A 23,393-nucleotide genomic window follows, 5' to 3' on the forward strand; every position below is an offset into this window, starting at 1 on the left:
TGAGAATTCAACAGATGGGAACTGACATTTCTTTTCTGTATGTTATCTGCTTTTTTGATTGCAGATGACAGACTTCACATTAACTCTGAATACAGTTACTCTAATCATGTCACGGTTGTGTTGATGTTGTGCTTCAACATTCATGCAACAGCTTCTATAGTTTTACATTGCAAATTGGACACAACAAAGTCAATACAAAAGAGCTTTTACTTAAACAGCGTAGCACCATCACAGCTTCAGGCAGATTCTTGTAACGATAATTAAGATCATAAATTCCCTCTGGCATTCAGCATCAAACATCCATTTACATTTGGCAGCTGTTGTTATCTAAAGCAACTGGCATTACATTCATTCATCTGTTTGCTATTCCCTAGGAATCAAACCCACAGCCTCTGCTTTCTAATGCAACCATCTACACAGGAACATTACAAACGCTGTAAATACCGAAGTTTGGTGAAAGAAAATTGAACACGTAGGAGGAAAAAACTCACAAGTGAAATTTAAGCAGCCATAAGCAAACTTTAGCAAGCTTCCAGAGAAAGATTTGCTTCCATTTGCCACTACAATATAGTGGGTGAGACACCGTATAGCCTGGAGACTAAGATAATGTGTGAGCTATGAAGTGTGACGAGCTTATGTAACTTAGAGGTTCACTTTTGTCCCCCTATAGAAGAGAAGCGCAAGCAGAATGTGAGTTAGTGACATTGAGACAAACACACGACAATATGAATGCTGTGAAAGGGATTAACATCCTTCTATTATTAGCTTATTTCTATTTGCTCATCTCTCTGGGCATGTCACTACATCTATGGCACCAAATAGAATATTTAAACCTGAAAACAAAAAACGCAAAAAAAAAGATTTTACAAATTTTTACCAACACTTTATTAAAGGGACAGTTCATCCAAAAATGAAAATAGTCATCATTTAATCACCCTCAAGTTGTTCCAAATCTGTTTAAATTGTATTGTTCTGCTGAACACAAAGAATGATATTCTTTCCGCACGTTTTTTAAAACATTTTAAAGATGAAAATATACCTAAATTATATAAAATATACTGCGATTGAATAATTTATAGCTTCTGACAATCCACTGACATCAGTGTTCATCGCATAGAGAAAAACTTGCAATAATACCATGTATCTTAATTATATATATATTCTTTTTGTATTTTTATTCAATTTTTATTATGATGTATGTAAAGCTGCTTTGCAACAATGAAAATTGTGAAAAGCGCTATATAAATAAAAAAACGAAACAAACAGAAATAAATATTTGGAGGGATGTTTTTAACCAAACAGTTTTGGAGAACTATTGACTATTATAGTAGGAAAGTCGCTAGGAAAAACTACTATGGTAGTCAATGATGCCCAAGAACAACATTCTTCAAAACATCAACTGTGGTTTTGATGATTTCACTTTTTGACGAAGTGAAAGCTACATCAAATTATCCAACAAAGATTAGTTAGGGTTTTTTACCCACAATCCTCTGCCAGAACATCTAAGAGATTTAAAGTCATAAAGGCCAACAAAAGGTGCATCAGTCAACCCCAATGAAACCTTTCTGTGAAGCCTTTCTGTGAGGAGTTTGCATCAGCGTAGGTTTACTCCCACAACCCAAAGACATGCAGATTACGTTGACTGAGGATTCCAAATTGTCCCCCCTACTTGTGTAAAGAACAGACTTGTGTATAGATTGACTAGTTCTCGACATGAAGCCTTAGATGCTGGAATGGCATTAAGAATGAAAAGATAAATAAATACTCCAAAATACCCACGTGCAGTTTAAAGAAAGGCTTTGTGAAAACACTGATATTAAGCTCAATTAAACCACCCTTAAATCAGAAGATACCATACCAACAGTGAATGGGAATTACTAACCTTTGTATCCTGATAGATGGTCTTTATTGGATATGACCGAGTGCGTCGACCACATTGAGCTTTTGAGCCTCGTGTGGGCGATGCAGGTTAAAATGGAAAGATATTTTCTCGATGGTTTTGTGTGCATACAATGAAATTCAATGTTGTTTGGTTACCAACGTTCTTCGAAATATCCTCTTTTGTGTTCTGCAGAAGAAAGAAAGCCATACAGGTTTGGAATGGCATAAGGGTGAGTAAATAATGAACGAATGATCATTTTTGGGTGAACCAACCCTTTAAATCGTATATGCTCACTCCAACTGTCAGCAAAAACCCAAAGTCAGCGAATTAACTAATAAAAATGATAACAACAGTCTGACAGGATAACTTCAAGCACTCCTCTTACTCATCACCCACTCCAAAATAATGCCAAAACAGCCATCTGTGCAGTTTGAGATGCAAAACTCACAAAACCAACACGAATCTCCCGTAGTTTTTTCGTCTTGAACTCGTCTGATATATTATCTTGTGTACGTAATGGATCAGACAACAAAGCACATAAAAATAACTTTAAAGGTCATAGGTGACACGATGACAGCACGGTCCATTTCTTTCCCCAAAAAACAAACTAGACTATACAGCACAATAGCTGGAGGGCTGTGTCATGTTACCGATAAGAAACATCAGGAGTTGGGTTGCCATATATTCATAAATATTCCTCATCACACCATCAGAAGCATCTAACCTCAAGCACTCTGTCTTAAAACAAATGATCACGTGTGTAATGAGTTCCCCAAATCAATTCCAACACGCATGTACTGTATATGTCTGTACACCTGCGATCTCAATCCTTTTCCATAATGCTCAAGTGATATCTTCTGGGAGCAAGACCTCTATAATAGTCTCAGGTTCCTGGAATTATTGTCCTTGACCTCTGGACCGCCATGAAGCGGTTTATGGTGTTTTGGTCGAGGAGTTGTGTGAGAAAACATGGTATCAATACCCTCATCATTTATTTATTTCAAATCCATTAATTTCCCATATCTAATGCATGGTCCAGACCCAAGATCATTACGGTTTAATACGGAGCAATGAGATTGACAGCGCAAATGTGTAATTCGGTTTCATCCCGTGATCTTAAAGTGTGTCACGATATCACCGCAAATATGATTCCATCACACTTCAAGGCAAGGCTTGTATATGATATAGTATAGATTTGTCTTTTTTGACTGATTGGTAAACTGCAGGTAAGACGTTTGTTTTTCTCCTCAAAGTAATTCTAGGCACAGATGGTGTGACTTCACGGAAGATCTCAATCTTTAGATCCGAAGCGGGTCTTAAAGACGCTGCCAGATGCTTTTTAAAAGGCACACTTGCCAAAACTCAAAACACGCAATGATTCAATATATTCGCTATGATATGCATTCATACTATAGTAGCTTTGCCAGCAAGTTATATATAACTTTTCAGACACACACAAACAAAATGACCTAAAAAAGGTCAAATAAACTTTGAAAAAAAAACTTCTTCAAAGTAGCCATACTTTGCCTATAGATTACAGATCTACACATGGGCATTTTCTGAACCCAACTACAAGTGACGGTTCACCTCAAAACAAAAACTCTTTCATTGTTTACTTGCCTTCATGTCATTCCAAACCTGTTTGACTTTATTTCCTCTGCAAAACGTAAAAAGTTATTTGGAAGAACGCTGGTAACCCAACAACAATTGACTTCCATTGTATGGACACGAAACCACTGAGACACGTTCAGATTTTGAACGACATGAGGGTGATACGATGGATTTTTTTTATTTTTGGGGCAAAACATTACAGGTTTTGTAACACCTACTAGTGTTAAGGTCCAGCGTGAAGTGTAGCGGCATCTAGTGGTGAGGTTGCGAATTGCAACCAACACCTCACTCCACCCCCCCTTCTCACTTTCGAAGCACTGACACGGAAAAAGATGTCTTTGCTTCTTTGACGAAGGAAATAACGTATTTACAAAACGCGCTCAGTAGAGCAGTTTGTCCGTTAAGGGCTGCTGTAGAAACAACATGAATTGGGGGACCCGCGGTGTGTGTAGATAGACATAACTCATTCTAAGGTAATAAAAACACAACGCTTCATTACGTAAGGTCTTTATACACCTCTGAAGACATAGTTATGTACATTAGATCAAAAAATGACACATCGGACCTTTAAGACTAAATCTGGATCAAACTAAGCAACGGCAATTAAGAAATAAAACGCTGATGAATTTCAGAGGGCACGTGGGACGACACAAAAGAAATCCCCTTTAGCCGAGTGAAAAGCACTCTTGTAAGACTGTCATTATATCCATTATTAACAGTCATCTGTGACAAAGTCTTCCGTGCAAAGCCTTATTTCATTTTGTCACATTCAGGTGGGCCCGGCATACATCTCTGTCAACGAGGAAAATGCTTTTAATATATCATTAGCGGGGTGAAAATGAAGAACAACTCGTCTCCTGTTCAATCGCTCGGTCCTCCACAAGCACACGCGGCAGATGATTGTAATGGATAGGATGCCTTTCAAGAATCTCCAAATCAATTATATTCACATGACCTTCACAAATGAATTACAAAACGCTCTTGATTTTTCATCTTTAAAACAGAATAGATAACAGATTAAACCCTGGCCTTTGATGGCGGCTACTGTGGATTTCTGGGTCATGAAATGGGCATGTTACCCAACCAAAGTCCATCTGGACAAACTGAGCGGACACCAACTGTAAGTCCACAACTCGATACGGGAATGAGGTCAATGAAACAACAAGAATGTGTACGAAAATTCACGTTGCACTTGTATCTTGTGTATGTTTTTGGTGTGTGCATTTGGGCTCTTAAAGGGAAAGTTCACCCCAAAAAAATCTAAATTCATTTATTCACTTTCTTTCGTTCACAGCACAAAAGAAGAGATTTTAAGAAATGTCTCTGGTTTCGTCTCCATACACAATGTGTGGTTGTTTGGTTACCAGCATTCTTCAAACTATCTTTTGTGTTCTGCAAAAGAAAGTCATACAGGATTGTCATGACACGAGGGTGAATAGAGGATGAATGAACTTTCATTTCTGGATGCGACTGGCACGTGCAAAACCGTCTCCATCAGCCCATTGTTAAAGCAATAATCTCAATTTCCCTCGTGTGTTGAAAACAGCTGATATCAAGCCCAATTTAACACAGAAAAGCCCCCGTGGACTTCATTAGCACCAATAAACTCGCAACGTTTTGGTTGTTAAAAGGACACGCTTAAAGTAGCATCCTCTATTCTTAGCTGCACATGCGTGCAAATAAAGCGCTATTCTTTTCTCAAACACACACGGTCCTGTATCGCCCTGCTGTACAGCTCGACAGACTCGTGGCAACTTAGACAAGAAGAGGGGCGGAAAGGCGAGCAATTATATTCCCGTCATTACTAATGATGACAGGCAGGGCGACCTGAGAGTCAGCCATCCATCACAGCGTGGGTGAACGCTCGGGAGACAGCGGCCCACAATTTCTTGACACTGCCCATCGAACTGGTTCCACCACAGATAGATGTCAAGACCTGTACCTCAATTAGAGCCAGAAGTCTCAATGAAAAGGTACAACGTGCTCCCAATTATTTGAAACTGCAAAGCATGGAGGAAGTTCTCACACGAGGGTTTGAGCTCACATACGAGATGAAGTGGGCTGTGAAAGGGATTTTTTTATTAGCCGACAGCTGCGATTGAACACAGTCGTCCTTATTACGTGAAAACACATTAGATAAACCCAGTATATATTTCAAGGGTGGCGGCACATCACGCATCTTCACCAGTGCGAGAATGAAATACAAAACGGGCTTAAATGATACAAAAATAGACCATTTGTAGAAGATCGTGATTCACAGCCAAGTGGAAAACTATATGTATTTTCTCAGATATAAAGGCAAAATTCTCCTTGAAACTATTTTTACAAACTGTTCCGTTTAAAACAATAAAATTCACAGTTACACGAATAAAAGTCGGAATTTCGCTACACAGTAGTTTCATGTTTCCACAAGCCAGTCTTAACATTCGCCGAAGTCTCCACGTTCAGTCTCTCCGAGTCTTTGGCAGCTCCGTTTTGGCACGCTAAATTCAACCCGTAAGACTTTGGCTGGACCTCCAGTTCAATAGGGAGGGGATGTTTTGGACAGTCTTTAGTTTGGCCGGTGACATCAGTCCCTGATCCCGTCCCCGACTCTTTCACGCTGCCGCTGAACCCGTGGCCAAAACTTTGACTTAAGCCGTTTTCCAGGCGCACGCGTCCACCTTTGGTCCCTCCCTTGTCGAGGTGCCGCGAGCGGCGGGGTAAACTGGCGCTGGCGTCGCTGCTGTCCTGTTGTAACTGGCTCTGCTGGCGCTCACGGTACGCCAGGTACGCCGCGCGCCGGCTGTTGCGCGCCTGCATGCTGTCGTGATGGTGGTGGCGCTTGTGGGGGGCGCTTTGCACGCTGCCCTCGACGCTGGTGGGGACGTCAAAAGAGTACTCACGCAAAACGGTGAGCCTGCTCGAGCGGTGTCCCCGTGACCTGTTTTTATGATGTCGCCCGGGGTGGCCATTAAGGTTGCCTGTTCCCGGTAGGTTGTTGTTGACGGAGCTTGGGCGGTACTGGACTTCAAGAGGTGCGATGTGCATTTTTATCTCATTGTCTGCTGAATGTTCGGTCAGGCTGTTGTCCAGTAAGGCGGCGCCATTGGCTGTCGAAGGCTCCACTTTGCACTGAGCAGCTTCTACCTGCAGATTGGTCAGTTTACAGCCCTGGGTGGAGTTACGCACACTTGGCGCGCTCTTATTGGTGCAGGAAGATTCGGCGCTGCTGGCTGCGCATTTTGCTGCCTCTCCGTTTCCTCGGGCGGACGACGCGGATCCGCTGGACCCCGGGATGGGCACGAGCAGAGAGTCGACCTCTACATCATAGTTACGTCGCCCCAGGCAACAGGCCCGTGACCAATGCTGACGCATGTCTTGTCGATTCACGCAGTGGTGGGCCACTAGAAACGCACCAAGGCCGAGAGCGGCAGCTCCGAACAGGCAGGCGAACACCAGGTCGGCCGGATATTCCTGGGACACGGCGAGGGCGCCGAACAACCACAGCACCGCATAAAGCAACAGAGCCCCCGCCACGCCGAGGAGCTGAGCAGCGAAAGTATGTTCGTTCACCAGAGCCGACATCAGCATTTGCTGCGTGACGGCTACAGATGAGGACTCCAGGTGGCCGGGCGTAACTTCGGTGGCTTCTGTGACAGAAAGACGCTGATGCTCTTCGGACTGCTCTTTGAGTTCAAAGCGGCGCTCAGGGTGTCGACGGAGCTGAATGAGAATGCTGAGGAAGTACATGCAGTCCACGAAAACGATGAAAGCTGCCGGTCCGTAAAAAGCACCGAGACTGGGTTCCCATGCCATCCAACAACTGAAAACACAAAACACGTGTTATTTTTAAAAGTCACTTACAACTTAATGCCAACAAAATGCTTTTGAATAATTGTACATTATTCAATAATCTGCAATAATTTAAACTTCATTACTTTATACTTTATATGTTAACCTTTGATGATCATTATATTTCAGCATAGAAGGAATGCAAATGATTTAACTTTCGTTGAAGTTGCATTCAGCGATGTTTTTTTTTTTTTAAATAAACAAAAACAGTTATTGGCAAAGAACATAAAAACATAATGGTAAATTTCTATCTTGTATGATAAATGATTTAATTTACATAAAGTAACCTGCAATTTCATGTTTCAAACTGAGATGGCGCTAGAGAGGCAAAAGTTATGAATTTCCACTTTAAACATTTGTCTGGGTTTAAGTTATAAATAAATAAACCATAAAATTAGAGATGCACACATTTCTATAGTTTTTTACGTTCTGAATGTTATTCATTCATATAATGACTATTAACATTGAACATCAAACTGGTGATGTTTCTTAACATTTTCTATATACAGAGCACAAATTCATTGCATTTTCTTGTCCTCTTTTGATTGACAGGATACATCAGCCCTGATCATCGGCCGATAGTGTGAAAAATTGCTTTTATCGACCTATACTGATCATTATCGGTGCATCGCTACATTAATGTCTTCGGGTCTAAATGACCTGATCCTTTTTATAAAAATCTGTTCTTTGTTGAAATCACACGGAACAGATGGAAACAATAGAACTAATCGATCCCACACATAATAAATAACTTCTCCTTAACCCCCACTGTAAATCCTTCTGATATATCATTTAAAGTAAGAAGTAGGTATCAGTCAGTGTTTACACCGGTGGTATCAAGGGGCTTCACATTATAGCAACTAATAAAGCAGTTATGTGAGAATTGCTTCAGTGGCGCTCGGCGGAGCGTCTTCTGTTTCGTCACGGTAGCGTGAGATTAATTAAACCCCAAAGATCTCAGATGGTTTGGACTTTTTAAATTAAACCGTGCTGTTACAATCCAAACAGCTGCCACAAGGTAGAGAGACATCTACCAAAAATAGATCATAATTACGTTCACACAACTTCAAAGCGCCTGAACGCTTCTCCTCCATAAAGTATTATTCTGCACTTTGCAGCGCGTGGGCATTAAGCTCCGTCAATAGCAAAAAGCAATTTCTCGCAGTGGAGAAAGACGATGAAATGACAGAACTGTTCACAGGGGGATTAGAAAGTGCCCCTGAGGCTGATACAGGCTGTACATTTTGTGAGCCGCTTGACATGTGCACACTGCTGGTAATAGAATTGCAGTTGGTATACCATTACATTTCAACTCATGTGACTTTAAATCAATATTATGCCATATTTTACATTCGACAGATGTTTCTTTCCAAAGCGACTAACAGTGCATTTAAGCATTTAAGCATTTTAACTTTGAATGCGACTTGTACGTGTCAGTTTTGTTATTTTTTCTCTACAAACTCAAACATTAAATGTCTCATCAATCCCACAGAATGTGTCATTTTCATATTTCAAAATACTGTCTACATATTTGGCGCAACATACTTATGTTTGGTTGATTGCCTGTAATGAATCACTTGTTTTCTTCACACTTTTAAGTCGCTTTGGATAAAAGCATCTGCTAAATGCCCACATGTAAATGTGTCCTTTAAAGAAAGATTTGACTTTATTTTTAAAGGCCATGCCAGCTTCTATTTTTCTCTTCATGTCAAGAGCCAGGTTTAGTTATAAAAAATAATAAACAACATTTTTATTTGATTGAAGTTTATCTTCATTTTTTATTTATTATTTTAAGGCTAAGTTTGGATTTTACCATATCAACAAAAGTATCAACAGCAAATGCTGACAAGATGAAAACTTTGGAGAATTTTCATATGGTTTGATTCGTTACGATTTCTAAAGACCTTTTACTTACTATGGTGCGTTGGCTTGACTGCCGTAGTTTTTAATGTTAGCCGCAGCTGTTATGCCACAGACAATAATCGGTATCCCTCCACCTATTAGGTAGAATCTGTAAAAAAAGACAAAATTAACACTTTCAGCAGAGAAAATGTGACTCTGCCTGTCAAAATACAGCCTAAGTAATTATTTGTTGTTTTCTACATAATGTAAAGACCGTTCTGATATCCTTTACGATATAATCTTGATTTCCTTAATAACTGAGTAATTGAAATTATTGACTGAATGGAGCATCTCATATTTAGATTGTGAGGCCTGGATTTCACAGACAGGCTCACAAATAACAAAACTTTAAGTTTAAGCAGAGAAAACGTAATATTTACATGGCACAATTGTTGTTAATCCATGATTTATAAACACAAAAAATGAGTTTGTCTTCTGTGGCATCTTTACTGACATCTAGTGGAGAGAAGGTGAACTTCATTCTTATGGTCTTAAGAATCCCATGTACTTATTTGACCTCAGTCTAGTTTAACCCCAAAACTTAAAATCGGGATAATTTACAAGCACTTCTATAGCACTAACCATCAGGCCTTGGCTTGTGATTTATTACTCACATTAAACTTTGTCTTTAAAGGGATAGTTCACCAAAAAAGGAGACTTCTGTCAACATCTACTCACCCTCAGATTGTTGCAAACCTGTAAAAATTGTGTTGTTCTGCTAAACACACGGCAAGATATTCGAAAGGATGTCAGTAACCGAACCGATCTCATCCCCCATTGACTCCCATAGTATACTTTGGCAGTTAATGGGGGATGAGATCTGTTCGGTTACTGACATTCTTCCAAATATCTTCCTTTGTGGTCATCAGAACAAAGAAATGTATACAGGTTTGGAACAACCTGGGGGTGAATAAATGATGACAGAATTTTCATTTTTGGGAGAACTGTCCCTTTAAGACATCATCACGTACCTCAGCATCGGTCTGGGTGGAGGTGGAGGTTCGTCCAGCTCCTCGTAACGTCTGGCCTTTCGCGTCACCTGCTTGTAGATGTTGCGTGCGGTTACGCCCGACCACAAAGCCGTAGCCAGCGTGGAGTAATGCAGCACTATCCCCACCTTTAGAACGTCACAAGAAGTTAAGAAAACAGACCAGAAACCAAACAAAATACAAACATTCTCAAAACGGTTTAGCGTTACCGCATTCGACATATTGAATTTCTGCTTGCTTTATGTACTTATGTCTAATAAAGTATACAAGCAGTATATGGATAGACAAAGCAGGTGACACATACCGCTTGGCAAACACTCGCGTTGTACGTTTGGTTGATGCCGCCAACAAACACAGCACAGGTGAGGAGAATATGCAAGCACAGGTTAACCAGCATGTGCCAACACTTTTTACTGATCCGCGCCGACCTGCAAACACGTCCAAACATGAGCACCTATGAACTCATAAGCGACACATTTGTCATTTCGTTTATCATTTATCATTTTATATGACAAATGGCTCGACCAAAAATGTCTTGTAACTTTTGTCCGGAGGTTCTCGTAACAAATAGTCATTTTCTTGAATTTAATGACTCTCATTCATTATCCCGCCGGCGTGCATGTACAGCCGGGGAAAAAAATAAGAGAAATTATTTTCAGTTTTTCTGAATTTACCATTAATAGGTATGTGTTTAGGTAAAATGATCATTTTCTACTAGCAATATTTTTACCAAATTTCAAATAAAAAGATTGTTTCTATTTGCATTTATTTGCAGAAAATGAAAGCTGGAGAAACAGGTGCAAATATCAGCTCTGAATGTTTTCAAACCTCAAATACTGAAAATAATACAAGTTCATATTCACTTTTAAGCAGTAATATTTATACGTGTACTGTATATAGGAAAAGTAAAAAATGATTTTTTGATGTGATAATCTGGATTTTTATCACAGTTTTCATGTGTCTTGTCATGCTGTCAGTCTCTCTGGATGACTTCATGTCACTTCTGAGGTTTGATTTTCTTAATGAAATTGAACAGACACTGCGCTGGAATGACCACAATACATCTAGAAATGCTGATTAAACGAACATTTGGAATGGTCACTTCATTTTGCGCATGTATATAGAGGCAAAGTTTCAGCGCTTACTTGTGATGGTAGATGTAACTGACTATGACAGACAGCAGGCAGACAACCAGCACGACGGCTGTGGCGTAGATAACCGGGTGAAGGGGGTTAAAGCTGTACGCGCCGTACCCGGTCCTGTTAAGATCCTGCATAACACCAGTACATCAAAAGATTACATCTGCACATGCATTTCAACACCCCATCATTTGGGTTCATCCTTTTGTTCTGGAAAGTGCCGAGGACGGATGAGAAGCTCCAATTACAAACAGGTTTAATATGCCAACGGCTCATGGTTTATGTCAAACACGGAGGAAAATCAGAAGAAAAGTACATATCAAATCAATCCGCAGCAAAAAAATGAAAGTTTAAAAGCAGCCCTGAAATCCTAAGTAATTACATGACAAGAGGATGGGAACATCGGAATCCGGTAATAATTCGGCACATCCTTATTGTTACTTCTGGCTGTAAGCTTAGCAAAGTGACATTATTCCACCCACACTGTACTTCTCTTTCACACATACATCTAGTTGCACTCGGAAAGCATTTTTATACCCAAATGTTGTCTATATTATTCACAGAAAATGTATATGCATGCATATATATATATATATATATATATATAACTAATCATATTATCATATGATCAAGTAACTTGCACTGAAACCAAAAACGTGTCCTTTTCTAAAAAACAAAAAAGCAATGTGACCATGACAAATGCACGGAGGGAAGATTTCAGAGATTTAAACTTCAAAAAACGAATATTAAAATACAGCTGTGATGCTTTTGCTCAAACAAAAGAGAAAAGTTTGGCTTCTTGATATTAGCTTAGTTTGGGTTCTGTAAATTCTGTTCATTGGTTCTATTAGGATGGCCCAAGTACATTCTCAACGATAGAACCATTTCATTCCTCTTCAGCAAGTACTGCTATAATATACATTTTATGGAAGTATTGCACATTCTCTTCTCTGTCCTGTTTAGGTGCCATTTCCACGAAAGGATACCTGCCATCTATCATATTCATACAATTCATTGTAGTCTCAAGAAAAGTTACAGTACATTTTTTGCAATGATACCATGTATTGTATTGTATTCATCTCCGTATGTATTCTATAAATAATTTAGTTTTGTTATTTCTTATTTTATGTTAAGCGGCTTTGAAACAATGCAACATTGTAAATAAGCGCTATATAAATGAACTTGAATTGAATCTTGGCTTCTAATGTAGGCTTAGACTACCTTGAAAAACTTGAGTGACTAAACTTGACTATAAAACAGATTGCTGATGATACAAGTAATATATAATTGAATCCTAACTCACCCTTAAGTTGCTTGAAACCTGTAAAATGTTTTTTTTTTTAATAAAAAGTGATGGGAAGTTGTTTCTCAATTAACCGACTACAAATGTTACAGATTCACAACTGATAAAAACTGCTTTTTTTTGGCAAGACAAAAACTGTGTTTTTAGTGCCAGCTTGCTATTCAATATATCATGCATGAACAAAATGATAGCCATGTTTCGCACTGCTGAGTTTAAGCCATTTCACAAAGTGACGGAGAGGACAGAACTGGTAAAATATGCAATTTCATACAATCATAAAAGATGCATAAAAAGCAGTTCATACAATTATCATGTAACTATTATGAAGTCGTGACATATTTGAAAAATCCTACAGGTTTGGAATAGCACGAGGACAAGTAGATGCTGATGTTTCTTAGGTGGACAATCAATTTAACAACATCATCTAGACTTCTCTTACCATCAGTAACGCATAGTTATTCAATGAATCGCAGGACATTGTGGTGAAGTTGTCATCCTGATGGGTGATTCGACAGCCGTCGCTCTGCCAGCCCCCCTGTTCTCCCAAAAGACTAAAGTTCCAGCAGGCAGGAACAGCATCTGATCCGTGCAAGAAGCGTCTCATGGTCGTGTTCACCGGACTCAGCAGGTTCCTCAGTGAGAAGCCCTCTGAAGAACATGAGAATGTGCGATTCGATAAATTCATGTTATAAAACACAAAGACAACATGACCACGACAAACGTGTGGATGTCAGATACTGTATGTGAAAGATTTCACCCTCAACTAACTCGTTATTAAATGACGGCGCTTTAGTTTCTACGAAATAAAAAAGTTTGGCATTTCGTGTCGTATAAAGTAGGCTTAAAGGACCGCTCGGTGGAATTTAGCGGCATCTAGCGGTCAGGTTGCGAATTGCAACCAACGGCTCACTCCAACCCCTCCCTTTCGAAGCACTACAGCGGCTGACACAGAACTAAGATGTCAAAGGAGATACGACACCGAGGGAGATAATGTTTTTAGGAAACGCGCTCCACAAAGCAGTTTGTCCGTTTAGGGCTACTGTAGAAACAACATGGCGGATTCCATGTAAGGGGACCCGCGGTGTATGTAGATAGAAATAGCTCATTCTAAGATAATAAAAACATAACGCTTCATTGTGTAAGATCTTTATACACCTCTGAAGACATAGTTATGTGTTTTATATTGCATTGATCCTCCAAAAAATTACACGCGGGTCCTTTAAGAACAACATATACAGACTACTGCCCCCTGCTGGTATATGAGAGTTACTTTCATTCATGCAGGCACAAATGTATAAGCTAGGCCTTAAACTAGTAGTCTCTGCAATTTTGTTTTGTTTTGAGTACAAAATAGACTTCTTGTAATGTCCATTTATTAGTTTTCTTGTCTGCCATAACAAGGTTTAACATAACATGGTTTTAGGCTTTTCAAAAAATAACATGTAGGGTTGATAGCGATTTAATTGATTCATTTATCCGCATATCATGCGATTACTACTATTAAAACTTTATAATTAATTTACAATGGTAAGTGAGAAAAAAATCCAAAAGCGCCTCTTGCGAGATCTTACCGATCTTCGTGAGAATCACGGGGGTGACGACACTTCTCCTCTTGCTGCCGTCAATCAGGAGGGTGGAGTTTCCAGTGGGCGGGAACAGTTTGCCATTGCGAAAGGCTAGTAGGTGGAGCTTATAAACGGCCTCCTCTGCCTGACCCGAGTTTCCCAGCGACGAGAAGAGAGACGGAGGAAGCTGCAGCGACGCCTCCACGATGGTGTTCTGCAGATATGGACATACAATAACGTCGCTGTCATAACATGATGGATATATTCTCTCCTTCACCAGATTACCGCATTATTGGAGTTCTGTGTTTGAGGAATCGCTCATCCCATGTTCTGTGACAAATCAACTGCAAAACTGCGCGGTACCGCAGGACTTGAAAATCACACCAGAGGTTGACGCACAGGAAGTACCCGGGGGGTCCGCCTGACGTTTAATGACTTACTTTGAGAGCGAGTGCTGATAGGTTGCTGGTGACGTTGCATTTGAAGCTGAGCTGACGGTCTGGGTTGATGTCGGGGTCTCTGGGGGCGAAGTGGGCCATGACCGCGCGGTCCAGCGTGACCTTCTGGAACAGCGTGCAGGTCATTCCGTTGAAGCTGCTGGCTTTGATGGCATGAGCCTCCAATGCAATGTTATGAGAGTTCTGTTGAAGGAAACAAAAACATGAGGAATGGTTTCCAAAAACATTGAAACACTCTCATAAATAATTAAAGCTGCAATTCTCAGCGATGCCTTTCAATGGCCACCTTACAACTTACAAGGGTTGAAGTCAAAAGAAATCGTATCTGAGAGATCAACTTTATCAAATTATTATAAACTATCATTATAAGCTCACCATTTCAATTGAGGTAAGGTAAAAAGACATTTTATGTCCATGCTTAAGTGTTTCGTATTTTTAACCCAAAAAAGTCATGTATTACAGCTTTAAGATGTTTTAGTTTCACTTAAAGTCCCAGTGAAATTAAAAATGACAATTCTTATTTTTTCATGAAATATTGCAGTTAACAGTAAATAGCTTATCAATGTGGGTCATTTTCTTTTTAAAATTCATGTACCCTCATGATCTTCAGTTAAAATCTGAAAATGCACTACCGCCCTGAAATGACTATCCATCTCAAATGACGTAAATTAGACGGCTTGGGCGGAGCATCCGTTAACTCCTCCCCTTCAATTGTCAGACTGCTGCCAGTTCCATTTCAAAATCAATGCAACAGCTGTTTTTACACATCCAATCAATTCGCAGTGAAAAACGCAAGCCACACCCACTTATTTTCTCCTCTGAAATTCCTTTTCACTCGGAAATGTGTCAGAATACGGAAGTAAAAACGATCGCAACTTCCGGTTCACGGGAACTTTAAAACTTTTCAAAAACAATTTTCTCATTTAAAAAAAGTATATACTATCTTTCTTTCAAATAAATGGCACTTGTTTGAATGTGGTTCAAGCGCCTTAAACTTATCATCAATGTCCCCTTTAGAGAATCCTTACAAAACCTTCAGAATGTTTGACTGAAGATATGATTTTGGTACTCACAGTAGAATAAGCCAAAGCCCCATTACTGAGCCTGAGAACAGGAATTCTCTGCAGACAATCGACGATACGAGAACAAGCTCTGGCCTCCTTCTGAGCCATCCATAACACCCGCTCATCAGCCAGCATCAAATTACTGGAGATATCCACCATCACATCTCCCAGCTGAAGGAGGAAAATGCAGTTAGAGACAATGCATGCACACCCACCAGAAGAACATTGGCAATCCTCAGGGAGCACATTAGATCCACAATCAGGACACACACAAATTCAATGCACACACAGATATTTGTGTTACACTCCCACCCCAGACGGAAAACGTTTTGACTTGGTTTCACACACAGACACACAAGAATGTAAACAGTCATATCGAATGGAAGAAAACTTGTGACCTAATCTCAAATGAACTAAGAGGGCATTGAGGAAAAAGGATTTTGCATTTTTACACTTTAGGAACACAGCGCATATATTCTGTATGGAATAAAAACAACCGTTAGGATTCTGGACCTCTAAACAGCAGTTCTTTGTTACCTCTGCCATGACCGAGTATGACTAAATTCCTACATAACCAATGCAATGTAAAGTCAAAGTAACATTTTACGTCAATTTTTCTTACGGATATTCCTAAGAAAAAAACGTTTTTTTTAATAGTAGAAATGTAGCAAACATGTTTTTATTACTGATTACCATAGTTAAAATACAAATACACCTGTTAAACTGGATTCTGTCGTGAAACCATAGTAATTGTGTGGTTAACTATGGTTTTATTACAAATAAAAGCAAAAACTTCCTGAATGAAATATTACAGTATGCAATAGTAAACTGTAGTAAATTGTAATATAATACAGTAGTGTACAACCTAGTAATTATACTATAGCCTGGCATACTATAATTACTATAGTATACTACAGTATTCTGCAGTAAAAACCATAGTAAATGGATAAACTGTGGTAAATAATGTAATACACTATAGTAACCTGTAGTATATCATAATATACTATAATTATACTACACCACACAATACTACAGTATACTACAGTATTCTGCAGTAATAACTATAGTAAATGGATAAACTGTAGTAAATACTGTAGTATGCTAAAGTAAACTGTAGTATATTGTAATATACTATAATATTGTACGATAACATAGCATAATATAGTATACTACAGTATTCTGCAGTAATAGCTTTAGTAAATTGATAAACTGCAGTAAATACTGAAGTAAATTATAGTATTTACTGTAGTAAGGTGAATTTCCATCTGGTGGAGCCTAAAACAGGATGAAAACAGCAGACTAACACCCAAAGAGAGGCATTCTTCAACTGGCTTAATAAGTAACTATCTGGCAACATCTTAAACAGCTCAACAAACAGATAGCGATCACTCAGAACATGGTTAAACTAGGGTAATAATGGTGATTTTCCATAAAAGTTGTGATGTCCAGCAAGTGGAGCATCTCCCTCGTATGGTTCTTATAAATGAACAAACAGTGTTTTTTTGTTTTGCAGCCTGAGCACAGAAATCTAATAACGTTCAGGCAATATTCTAGATGTTGAATGATGCCCAGGTGTTACATGATAACAGTTCCCCCTCAACACCATGAGCGAGGTGAAACCTGACTCTGAAAAATACACGTCACGTTCCACTGTGGCCCCGTTTCCAAATCCCTCCATTCTGATGATATCTTCTCCTCTTTCTTTCCTGATTTCCTAACAGATTTGACCGTAAGCCGCTTTGTTCATCAGACAGACACAAAGTCACAAAGTGAAGCGGGGAACAGGGATGCTGGGTTTTTTTTGTGATTTCTTTTTGCACTGTGACTGTGTTCGTGTTTGCGTAAGAGAAGCTGATCACAGAGCCATTAAGATGTTTATTTGAGATTTCAGTGTGGTTGTTTTCACGCAGGTAGAGAGTTGCTTTTGAGAGCCGAAATAAAGCCTTTGCTTCAAAGAACAAATATTAAATGAATTTTTTGTCCTTTTAATAAAAACCATTTCTTTTTTCTAGTGGTCTATCAAAACGGCTTGTTAATGCAATTCTTTATTCGGAAGAGAGAAATCCTTAAGTGATGAAGAAAGCCAAAATACTAAATGACATGACAGAAATTTTATTCTGTTTTCATTCGAGACTTGAAAATGATATTAAAAAGATCACTATAAGCATCGTTATCTTATTTTTATAAAGAGATAAAACCGTTTATTAGTCAAATCTGTTGACATTAGCAATCCTTGCTGCATAGCCTACCAATAGTGACAGTAACATGCAACACTTTTTGGCCGTTTCTCAATATGTGTTCTTGTTCTTGTGTTCTTGTGGACTTGTGAAACGTCATCAGTAGCAGTAGTAGTATTTACCTCTTTGTATTTCTCTGCAAACTTGCCGATCTTCTCAATCATCTCTGCTACAAAGATCACATCCACCTTGTCTGAGAAGTTGGGCGCCTCTGCGGTGTAAACCAACAGCTGCTGTGCAATCTGAACCGCGTTGGTTAGATTCAGAGGCATCTGTACACAGAGAAAACCCAAACATGTCCCATTATAAACCAACAGAAACCTGAATACAGGTATAACTACATAGTTAATTAACCTGGTTGCAAAATGACAAATGCGTGAACGCAGTGCAAAGTTACGACAATAAACTAAACAAGCGACCCGCTACCTGGTTGATGATGTAAAGCACACGTGTGACATCTTTGGTATATTCGCAGCGTGAATAGTCCTCCTCCGCCCACTGCCCGCTCCGGTCACAACGCCTCCACGCCCGCCGCTCCTCCGCCGAGCTGCCCGAATAGATGCCCGCACCGGTCACCTGACGTTTACAGGGAAGGTACGCAGTGATGCCGGCCAGTGTACGAGGCCACCTGACAAACAACAAAACTAAGTGTCCAGCATTATGGATGTAACATTTGCAGTCAAAACGTGAAAATCTCTCAGAGAATGTATTTATTACCAATATATTGAGCCATCTGTTTATATCTTCCTAAATAGATTTTATACGTTAGAAAAACATCAGCCTATTCATATATTTTTTATTTAAGATGAGAGAAATGTACATACATTTACATTACAAAAGATTTTTGGTGAATTAAAATGCACAAACCAGAAGCAAATGGAGAAGGGATGACTCTTCGAGGAACATCAAATAAAATAGAGTTAAGTTTGTTCATATATTCAAAATAAGGGTGCAATTGTACAAAATAAGCTAGTAAGACATGATGCCCAACGAATTGTCTTCATACATCTGATCTTTCACCACTAGAGTGCAGTGCAGAGCTAAAATAACAAAGCAAATATTTATTTTTTATATAGACTGCCTGAATTTATACACGTACGAATACATAATGCACAGGTATATGCTGTTCACATTCATTTATATTTTTATAAGTTCAAAGTAAACAAAAAACAGGAAAATTGCGTTCAGCGATATCTTGACCAGCAGAGGAGGCTTGAGAGATACAACCTCTCCTAACAATATAATATCATATGCCAAATATTGAAAACAATTTAAAACCAATAATAGTTAAAAAAGGATCTTAAGAGTCTTAAAGTGACAGTTCACCCAAAAACGAAATTCTTTCATCGCTTACACATCCTCAAGTCATTCCAAACCAAATTCTTTCTTCTGCATAACAGAGATGAAGATCTAAAAAAAACTTGGTAACCAAACAGTACTGGATCCCATTGACTCCATTGTACAGACATCTTCCTTTTAGCTCATATACAGGTTTTGAATGACATGAGGGTGAATAAATGACAAAACGGTCATTTGTGTACCGCACCATATTTGAAACAAATACACGCTGAGTGTATAAATCTGATCGTGTGTTCCCTAGAATCACCTGTAATCGCCCTTGTTGTTTGACACCCGGTCCGGCAGGCAGTACTCGGCAGAACTCTCCAAAACCACAATGTGGACCGTCCGAGTGTTGTTCCCTCGACTGGTGCGCACTCGACACTCCCAGTTCCCAGTGAATCCCGGCTGGATGTTGGAGATGGTCAGAGCGCTGTACCAAGACAAATCCGATTCATTATTCACTCTAATGTGTGCATTTATTCAACGAGCGAAGACTTTTATAGACTGCGACAAATGAGATGAATACAAACAGAAGCGAAAAAACAATACAAGTAGCACTAGCTGCGTTTGGAAAACGTTGATTTTTGGTCGGTGTACATTCTTTTGACTCCTCATTAAAACCCGGGAGTTTCCCACACAATGTTGTAAATCATTCATTCATATTTCTGGCATACGCAACCTCACGCTGCAAGGCAAACACCGTCTAAGGTAAGCGATTTATGCATTTCGAGTGTGCAGAAACAGTATTGGGTTTAATCCATTACCTGGCTATCAGCGAGCAGTTCTGCACCATGCTTTTCTCTATGTAGATGCCCTGCGTGGCATCGGGTTCCACCATCTTCCCATCCTGATACCACAAAACCTGCATGTCCTCGTCCACGAAAGAGGCCGTGCACTGAAACGGCAGGCTGTCACCCTGAAAGACAATCTGGTGTTGGGACGGCGTCATCTGGAACGAGGGGAGCTCGAGGGGAGCATCTGAACAGGAGTTCGAGACAACAGCATCGTGAGACAAGAGAAAGAAAACGCGCAAGTAACAAGAACATCGCATCAAGTTCATGGAAAAAGACTGCGGTGAGCCACGGATGATTGCTATGAGTAGAAGAGCATATTTACGAGTGATCTGAGATCACGTTCTCTGGTTAGAAAGTCAGGTCCAACATCAGCAATGTGAGGCTGAGGAGCTTTCATGGCTTAGATCGCTGAGTTTTCAGTCTATGTGAGAGCAACAGACTCTCAAAAATCACTGATGTCTTGTTCGAAGCAAAATTAGTTATTATCGTATGATAAACGATTATCTGTTTGACCTCAGAACAAAGATAAAGCCGCGCAACATGTTTTATATCATGGACTGACTGCTAAGACCTAGCAACACTTCATATTGCACAACATCAATAAATATGATTAAAATGATTGATCAATGTGTAGAATAGTACTTGATAACGGGGTCACCAAAAGCGAATTTATTTCGTTTTTGTTATTTGTGAGGTTTCTTATTGTAATCTGCTATCCATGTATACATTGTATTCTTTTTTATTGTTCTGTCTTAATATTGCTGGGTGTTTTTTTATGTCACTGAATTTTGTCCTGTGTTATTTGTTCATTCAATAAAAAAAAATACTAAAACCAATAACAGGGTCATCGAGTCATCTTGACCTTGCCAATAATTTACTCACAAATAAATTTAAAGGGATCGTGCACCCAAAAATCAGTTTGTTTTTTTACTCGCCCACGTGACATTCTACACGTTTTAAGACCTCCCTGCGTCTTCGGAACATAACGATATTTTCGATAACATCCAAGAGCTTTCCCGGCCTCCTCATACACATCATGGTAATTCTCACTGTCAAGATCCAGAAAAGTACTGAAGACATTGTTAAAATGGGCCATCTGATCATAGTGGTTCAACTGAATTTTTATGAAGCGACGAGAATATTTTATGTGCGCAAAAGAAACAACTTTAGTCAACATATTCTTCTCTTCCCTGCCAGTCACCGACGCGCATTCACATGACCGCCACGACGCATGCGCATCCAGGTTGTGCCCCAACATATGCGCCATGCAGCGTTCGAGTGCGCAACCCAGATGTGCATGCGGCGTGGTACTCTCGTGGCGCATGCATGAGGGCAGACGCATGCGCCATGCAGCGTTAAGCGCACAACCCGGATGCGCAAGCGTAATGGTGCTCTCATGAACACGCATTGTAGACTGACAGGGAAGAGAAGAATATAGGGATGTAACGATTCACTCAGCTCACGATGCGATGCGATTCACGATTCTGATCTCACGATGCGATTTATTCACGATTTACTCACGATTTATTTTTACAAAATGAGTTGAAACAAATTAGAAATGAACAACTTCCCTTGCATTATTTCTTAAATGCTTCACATTTCTTTGTATAATAAAATAATGTTTTATTTCAAATAACAAAACTAAACTGCAATTTTATAACAAATTAATAATAGAAAAAGTCTCTTTAATATAAACAAACTAATACTGTCAATGCTTTTCTTGGATTATTTTGCATTTAAGAAATATCAGCATGCCCACGTTTAAGTTTGCAGTGAACATGGCGGCCCCTGCTGTTCAAAAAATGTATTGCGATTCAGTTCAAACCTCAACCGATTTGAATCGTCACACATTATAATCGATTTTCAACCGGCTCACGGTGAATCGTTACATCCCTAGAAGAATATATTGATTAAAGTTGTTATTTTGTTTTCTTTTTGCGCACTTAAATGGGTCAAACGACACTGCTGAAACGAATATTATCGTTTGTTGTAGATGTAATGCAACGTGTATACACGATTTAAGGTTCAAAAACGCTGTATTTTCCACATACCGTGCATGTTTGTATCTCCTCTTTGCCCCGCCTCTCTGAAACGCGCAGATTTTTTACAAAGCTCATCGCTCTGAAAAGCGAGGTGTGCTATGATTGGCCAGTTAACCAGTGCGTAGTGATTGGTCGAATACTGCAAGTGTGTGACGGAAATGTAACGCCTCTTACCATATTTGGAACATCAGCTTCCAAAGCAATTGTACTGACAGGTACGCCCACTTTACTTGCGTATACATAAATTTATACACATTTTTGCAATTTTACGTGTCTAATACATGCATGGGCAACTTATAACACACCAAAGACACAGAAAAACACGTGTTTTCTTACCACAGTTGAGTGTTTCAGGTCTGAGGGTGGGTATAAGTTGACCCTGTAGAGAACGAGGGAACGAGCAGCGGGTTTCCTTCACCCCCACCCCTTTCTCTTTGATCCAGACCACCAGCCATTGCAGGTTACAGTCACACAGGAGATAAGGGCTATCAAACTCCCTAAAACATATACAGTATGTTACAGAATAAATGCAAAACGGCAACCACATCAAAGCTTAAAGTTCTTTATTGATAAGATCAGGAGAACATTCCTTTCTGTAAAGAGATGTGGGGTCATGGGATGTAATACATTTAGAGAGGGGGTAAACACTAGACCTTCTCTTACATCAATGTGTCGTGTTTGAAGACAATGTTATGACCAGGGCTAGCTGTCACACTTTTTACTGCTGTGAATATTTTGAAAATATTGAATCCTAGTAATTTCATGTGCAGACATATATCTTAAAATATTGACTACAAAACAGTTGAACCGGGTACTCTGTCATTGAATATAATATTACAGGCGCTTCAGCAAAACTTTATATGGCAAAACAATTATGTTACTTAAAAAAAATGTGCACATCGGAAAAAACCTTGCAGGTGCACGATCAGTCAAAATACTTCACTAATTAGAAACAAAAATCGGCACACTGCCACTGCTGCTACCAGTATTGTTTATTAAAATACACACAATGTTTTGATCTAAAAGACAAAGTGTATTTTCGTTAAAACAATAATGAAACTCAAAAATGTAAAATACTACAAAATCAAACTACTGTTATAGACAAAAAAATGAAATAGTAAAAAATCAAATCATACAAAGCGCATGTGACAACTTGCCCCTAAGAAAACTTATAGCTCTTCAGATATGTGACAACTAGCCCCAGTCTCACCTATGATGCTTAATGCAAACTT

At 39.4% G+C, this 23,393-nt stretch overlaps 1 protein-coding gene across 1 annotated transcript in view; it reads right to left on the reverse strand.

Moving 5' to 3' along the window:
- Positions 1–1,283: 1,283 nt before the first annotated feature.
- adgra3 (adhesion G protein-coupled receptor A3) overlaps positions 1,284–23,393 on the reverse strand; it is a 40,759-nt gene continuing 18,649 nt past the window's right edge. The window contains exons 6-19 of the mRNA XM_057335778.1: positions 22,498–22,658; positions 20,090–20,303; positions 19,591–19,755; positions 18,411–18,612; positions 18,107–18,256; positions 15,757–15,918; positions 14,666–14,866; positions 14,232–14,439; positions 13,100–13,308; positions 11,364–11,488; positions 10,523–10,646; positions 10,201–10,346; positions 9,243–9,338; positions 1,284–7,298 (exon numbers count right to left, since the gene is read on the reverse strand). Of these exons, the coding sequence (XP_057191761.1) occupies positions 5,879–7,298; positions 9,243–9,338; positions 10,201–10,346; positions 10,523–10,646; positions 11,364–11,488; positions 13,100–13,308; positions 14,232–14,439; positions 14,666–14,866; positions 15,757–15,918; positions 18,107–18,256; positions 18,411–18,612; positions 19,591–19,755; positions 20,090–20,303; positions 22,498–22,658 (3,583 nt within the window). The 3' untranslated portion in view covers positions 1,284–5,878. The remainder of the gene's footprint in view (positions 7,299–9,242; positions 9,339–10,200; positions 10,347–10,522; positions 10,647–11,363; positions 11,489–13,099; positions 13,309–14,231; positions 14,440–14,665; positions 14,867–15,756; positions 15,919–18,106; positions 18,257–18,410; positions 18,613–19,590; positions 19,756–20,089; positions 20,304–22,497; positions 22,659–23,393) is intronic.

Source organism: Triplophysa rosa, linkage group LG1 (assembly GCF_024868665.1).
Source record: "Triplophysa rosa linkage group LG1, Trosa_1v2, whole genome shotgun sequence".
NCBI lineage: Eukaryota > Metazoa > Chordata > Actinopteri > Cypriniformes > Nemacheilidae > Triplophysa > Triplophysa rosa.